At 43.5% G+C, this 6,316-nt stretch overlaps 1 protein-coding gene across 1 annotated transcript; it reads left to right on the top strand.

Annotated features, from left to right (window-relative positions):
• Positions 1-217: 217 nt before the first annotated feature.
• Positions 218-5,551, top strand: LOC124625608. Its single transcript, XM_047149183.1, has 3 exons — positions 218-255; positions 4,072-4,419; positions 5,121-5,551. The coding sequence occupies exons 1-3, from the start codon at positions 250-252 to the stop codon at positions 5,391-5,393; spliced, it is 627 nt and encodes a 208-aa protein (XP_047005139.1). The 5' UTR covers positions 218-249; the 3' UTR covers positions 5,394-5,551.
• Positions 5,552-6,316: the final 765 nt, after the last annotated feature.

The raw sequence follows: 6,316 nt of genomic DNA, 5'->3' as shown, positions 1-6,316 counted from the left end.
GTGCAAGCAATAGTATTGATGTGCAGCACGGCGAAGAGAGAGAGCGTGAGGTAACGAGGAGGGTGGGGCATCGTGGCCGTGACCCGTGGTTGCGCAACTCACCGCTGACGGACGCGAACGGGGAGCTCACCTGCGACGTCATGTTGGCAGAGCCGCCAAGCAGCTCAGCTCCGTATAAAGCCACCCCGCGCTGGTAACCGGCACCACATTCGCCCAGTCCAGCAGACGCAACAGGTGCATCGAGCAGCCATGCAGGTGAGTCGTCTGCCTCGGCGATTATAATTTCCCTCCACTAGATTTGTATTGTTCGGGTCTATGCCTGTCTGTAATGGCCTCCTCGTCGACGGGATTACTCGTAATCTCTTCTTTGCTGTGAATGCCATTTGTCTTTGGGACCCTTTAGTCAGATGCTTGAACGGTGTGACAAGAAGAAGCCCTAGAACCTACAGAATGGATTTTGTCAGAACTTTCATAGCCAAAAGAAGAGTGGGAAACGGACAAATAAGATAGGTAAATGTCGTGACGAAGAGGTCAATTCTTCGAAGCACAGTTATTTAGCACACAAAACTTCTATCGGATTCATATTTAACTTTCAAAAAGGCATCCTTCGGATTAAATACTAAATTCAGGACATTGTGCGTTGTACAAAACATGGTTCCTGAACAAAATCTGAAAGTAAAAAAAGTTAGAGTAACCTACCAATTGTTATCTGAAAATTTTTTTCTGAAGGTACGTGATAAAATAGGCTAGTGAAACATTTGATGAGACTTTGAACTTAAAAGTATCAATCGCCATACTATTGGCTGTATGTGATGTCGAGTATCATCCAAAGGAGTGTGAAATGTTTCTCTAATTTCCTTAATTTATAATTTTTGGGTAAGTCATTGCACTAAACGTTTCATGGTTCTTAATTTTCAATTTTTAGTAATTAGTTCTGTACAAAAACATTTTGTGAGTTTTAAACTATATGTAAAGTACCATTTTAGCTGCTCTTCAAAATATGCTTAAATTTTTAACACCTATCACGTTCATCGACATCTTAAGGCATATAAGAAATTCTGTGGCACATGTCAAAACCGTTTCAGTAGCTCCATGTGACATCAAACTTTATCGGATGATAATTGTCTGCGACTATATGATGTCACAAATGGCGCATAAAAGCAGGATACGAAAAATAAACAGCTAAAAAGCAACTGAGATCGTTCTTAACACACACAAATTATAGTATCAATGGTTCCGATGTAACATGTGGAACGTTCATAATATTACTTTAGGAATTTGTCCCGAGAGGGTAAGATGAAAATCGGTTTGACGTAGATGAATTTCATCTATGACTAGCTTACAGCTTTCATAGAGGGGTACAAGATAATGAAAGGTCTCATTGGCTGTTCAGGTGTCTTGATAGTGCTTCGTAGTGATCGCATATATATTTACCATACATCTCTCAATGAGGTGGGAGGAGTAGGTTATGCGAAGCTGTTTTCATCGTTGACTGTTTTCGTAATTGCGTTAAAACAAACGGTTATAGTGTAGGACCAGTCAGTTACTGTTTGCGAAAGCAACAACACTGAACGAAGCGAGATGACTTACGTAATTTAGAAGCTAAAGGGAAACTAGTTATCCAGACGTACCAAACTACATTTTTTGTGATTTTTTCGGAGTCACTTGAGACTATTCTCGGCAGATCCTTTCGGCATAGTGTCACGTCTTACACTCTTAAAAAAAAGATAAAAATGAAATGACTCACCACGGAGTATTTTCCCGAATGAGAGGGAAAATACATAAACAAATGCTTACAATTTCCAAAAAAAATTTATGGATTTCTTGAAGAGAAAGAGCTTCACTCAAATTCAGCAAGTCAACAACGCGTTGGTTCACTTCTGGTCCCTATGCAAGCAGTTTTTCGGCTTGGCATTTACTGAGTTGTTGGGTGTCGTCATGAGGAATATCGTGCCAGTTCTGTCAAACTGGAGCTTTAGATCGTCAAAATCCCGTGGTAACTGTTAAACTTTGCCAATAATGCTTCTCAAGTGGGGAGGAGGAGGAGGAGGAGGAGGAGATTAGTGTTTAACGTCCCGTCGACAACGAGGTCATTAGAGACTGAGCGCAAGCTCGGGTGAGGGAAGGAAATCGGCCGTGCCCTTTCAATGGAACCATCCCGGCATTTGCCTGAAGCGATTTAGGGAAATCACGGAAAACCTAAATCAGGATGGCCGGAGACGGGATTGAACCGTCGTCCTCCCGAATGCAAGTCCAGTGTGCTAACCACAGCGCCACCTCGCTCGGTTCAAGTGGGGAGATATTGGCGACCATGGTGGTCATGACAAAGTTTGGCAAGGACGAAGACAAGCAGTAGAAACTCTCGCTGTGTTCGGGTTTGCATTATCTTGCCGAAATGCAACCCCAGGATGGCTCGCAAGGAAGGCCAATAGGCCGGACGGAGTGGCCGAGCGGTTGTAGGCACTTCAGTCTGGAACTGCTCGACCGCGACGTTTGCAGGTTTGAATCCTGCTTCGGGCATGGATGTGTGTGATGTCCTTAGGTTAGTTAGGCTTAAGTAGTTCTAAGTTCTAGGGGACTGATAACCTCAGATATTAAGTCTCATAGTGCTCAGAGCCATTTCTGAAGTCCAATAAATCGGGGTGCCGCGGATGTCAACCAAAGGAGTCCTCCTATGAAAAGAAATGACACGTCAAATCATCACCCATGGTTGTCGGGATGCTGGTATCCCACCGCAGTCTGGGAGGCCTCCAGACACGACTTCGTTCTGGAATGTCATTGACTGGGGCAGAACTGTCTACAGTGATGAGTCCCGATTCGAGTTTTGGGTCGATGTCCATCCGGTCTCTTGTCATTTAGCGTTCTTTCACCCTTATTCGAGAAAAGCTGTATTCACATACACACAGATTTGTTTCATCATTATATACAGATGCATCATTGCATACAAAGAAAATGGTTCAAATAGCTCTGCGCACTATGGGACTCAATATCAGTGGTCATCAGTCCCCTAGATCTTAGAACTACTTAAACCTAACTAACCTAAGGACATCACACGCATCCACGCCCGAGGCAGAATTCGAACCTGTGACCGTAGCGGTCGCGCGGTTCCAGACTGTCGCGCCTAGAACCGCTCGGCCACTTAGGCCGGCCATTGCAAACAGATGTAGTAATTTCCTTGTATGAGAACATTCGAAAACCGCTCTCAAGAATACATAAAATTTGTGCAAAGGAATCAGTACGTCAGTTATATTTAAACAAGACTGATTAAATGTGTAATTAACATCAAACACCGTTTTACGAAAACTATGTTACGACTGAAGACGTTCAATCAACAATAATCACAAGGATTAACATAGTTTAATTGTGACCAACTACCTAATCTGTGCTAACCATTCTCTTATAGAGGGGTTATCTGTAATTGTTCCAAAACACTGAATGATATTTTCATACAGGCGTATTTGAATATTTTCAATTACTTTCAAAATGTCTGTCATTAGAAAAACATTAATAATATCAACAGAAATGAGTCATACATTCATTTTCGACCTGGATAATCGCTTGCAGAAATTTGTCTCTAAACACTAATCAAGATAACGTACTCTTTAGGAAAAGTAGTATGAGGCACAGTACGGTTTTAAACTAATCTGCATAATGGGCAGTCAAATGAAACTGAGACAGGAGCGATAAACAAAGAAAACTCTTTATTGTCTGAAAAGTAATCCCCGTAAATGTTAATAAACTTGTCCCTCTGTGAGACAGCAGAGTCAGTGCCTTCACGAATAAAAGTATACACTTGCATACGGAAACAGGATCGTTCCTTGGCATGCACCACTACGTCCGAAGCAAATCAGCAGCCACGCTTGTCTTTCTCCATGGCTCCAGAAGTATGTAAGTGGTATGAGTGAAGGGGGGGGGGGGGGCATATGGACTCTACGGAGATTGTGGTGGGGTTCCCGGCATAGTCGAAACTATCTTGGCAATATGGGGGTGGGCGCACAGAAGTTTTCATCTGACTGCCACTTATACAAAAGTCCTAGCTGGTCACTACCAGTTCACCATCTCCTTCTGCAGGTCCTACTGGTATTCGCCTTGGCGTCGCTGGCGGCGATGGCCGCGGGCGAAGCGCCCTCCACCAGCTACGGCGCGCCCTCCCGCCAGCTGCCGGGCCAGCCTCAGCGGCTCCAGGCGCAACAGAAGCAGCAGCAGCAACCACAGGCCTTCGCCCAGTCGCAGGCGCAGCCGTCATTCGCGGCCCCGCAGCCAGTCTCTGGATTTTCTGCAGCCAGCTTCCGCCCACAGTTCTTCATCCCTGCACAGGACTTCTCCCGCCTCACAGACTCCTACCAACTGCCTACGTTCACTACCTCCGCCCCCACCACCACTGAGGCTGCCACCACCACTACTGAGGCTCCTTACAACGTAAGTATATTAGGACAAGGACAATGCAACCGAACTGCATTAAATTTTCAGCAATCCACTTTGTGTTAAATTTACATCAGATCCACATTGGAGTATTATGAAAATGTTCCGTGTATTCAATTAGAGATCGCTAGAGGCAAGAGGACGTTCCATGCGTGAAACACGATTGAGAGCATTCAGAGAGTTGGCATTTGTGGTTGATTGTAGAACGATTCTGCTGCCTCCAGCGCACGTTTCGCACAAAGATCGGAATACAAGATAAAAGACAGTTGGACTGTAAACGTAAATGTAGGCATAGAACTAGGCAGCCTATATAACGTTCCATATGACTGGTTTCTGTCGAACAGGCGCACCTTGAGATTTAAAACTAAAATATGTGGTTGTTGATATCACTGATTTCAGCTAGGGCACATTCTTGCAGTGTCCGACCACCTCACGATTTCCTGGTTTCCTATTCGGTCGAAACAGGTCATAACAACTCAATAAACATGGTGTAGACTATTTTTTATTCATACAATAATGAAATAGTCCATTCCAGTTAGTGACCTCTTTGTAACCGCTGACCAGAAATGAAATGCTCAACAAATTTGAAATTCACTACATAATCGTCAAACAGCTATGGACAACAACGTTTTGAATGTAGTGTACATTTGGTTGTTAATCCTGTCACCTTACAATAACGTTGTTTCTTTTGCTGACAGTATGGTAAGGCGGAGCTGCGTGAGGCGGAGGAGAGCGGCGTGTACTACGTGCTGCAGCCAGACGGCCGCCTGCAGCGCATCGCCTACGCCCACGGTCCCGCCCCCGCCTCCCCCGCCCCCCAGCAGCAGCGCGCCGCCTCCAGTGAACTGTCTGCCCTGCAGCAGCCAGCGCTCACCCCCGGCTACCTGGCACGCTTCCAGTACCAGGACCTGCATCCTGCCGGCGCTCCCATCTACTCTTACAAACAACCAGAGCTTGTGCGCATCAACTAGGCTTCTCTCATGTATTGTAATTCCACAACATGACATCGTTTTCAAGTGATAACCATGTCAGACAAATCACTTGATTCCAATACTTGTTTTCATATTTTCGTTTGTTGTTGATTACTGTTGTAAGATCTGCAATTTATATTAAATGTTTTTTTACCAGCTGCAAAGATTTTGTTTAATAAGCCATGTTATCCGTGCTTTACCTTCCAAAGAATATGGTCCTGCAATGGTAATTGCAGTTGTTACATGCTGCAAATGTAACATACCACCTGTCAAAAAGGGAGTGTGCAGTGTCTCCAACTGTGTAGGCCACCCACTAGTTACCCGACTATGTAGAACAACTGAAACATCCATTTGATGGAAACATGTAAAAATATTATTTTGTAAGTATGAACAATTTTTTTACGATAAAACAATTTAAGAAATGAATAATAACATATAATTAGTAATTCTGCTCTTGTAGAGGGAAACTGAAATTTTCATTCAGTACTGAAACTATACAGTAACGAATAAAAAGGAGATGTAGAACAACATGGTCTGACAGGAAGAAATGGATTGGAAAGGCAACTGGTACAGCACTGTACAGTGCACAGTATAATAACTCCAAAATACTTTATTTAAAAATCTTGGAAGGCTCTACACATGGAGTAACGAGAAAATTTCGGGAAGTAACGAAATAAGTGTAGATGAAATCAAACTATGAAGTGGAAAATAGTTTCAAAAGCAGACACTGAATCTGGCCATAACTTACTCATTATGAACTGTAAGGAAACGTATATCATTAAGTAGGTGGGACTCGTAAACTGAAATAGCAAATGGTTGTTGCTAATTTTCAAAGCAGCATTCCACAAGTATTGAACAAAACTCGGAATGAAATTACAGTAAATTGGTAGCTTTGATACATGCAGAGTATCAAGCATGGAGAA

The sequence above is a fragment of the Schistocerca americana genome, chromosome 1 (assembly GCF_021461395.2).
Source record: "Schistocerca americana isolate TAMUIC-IGC-003095 chromosome 1, iqSchAmer2.1, whole genome shotgun sequence".
NCBI classification, from domain to species: Eukaryota; Metazoa; Arthropoda; class Insecta; order Orthoptera; family Acrididae; genus Schistocerca; species Schistocerca americana.
Note: the sequence above shows the minus strand (reverse complement) of the source record. Positions and strands in the feature narration are given on the sequence as shown.

Excerpts from the sequence above, each read along its gene's own strand:
- LOC124625608 (XM_047149183.1), top strand. Across the intron at positions 4,420-5,120 it reads CTACTGAGGCTCCTTACAAC|TATGGTAAGGCGGAGCTGCG; the intron begins GTAAGTATATTA and ends TTTTGCTGACAG.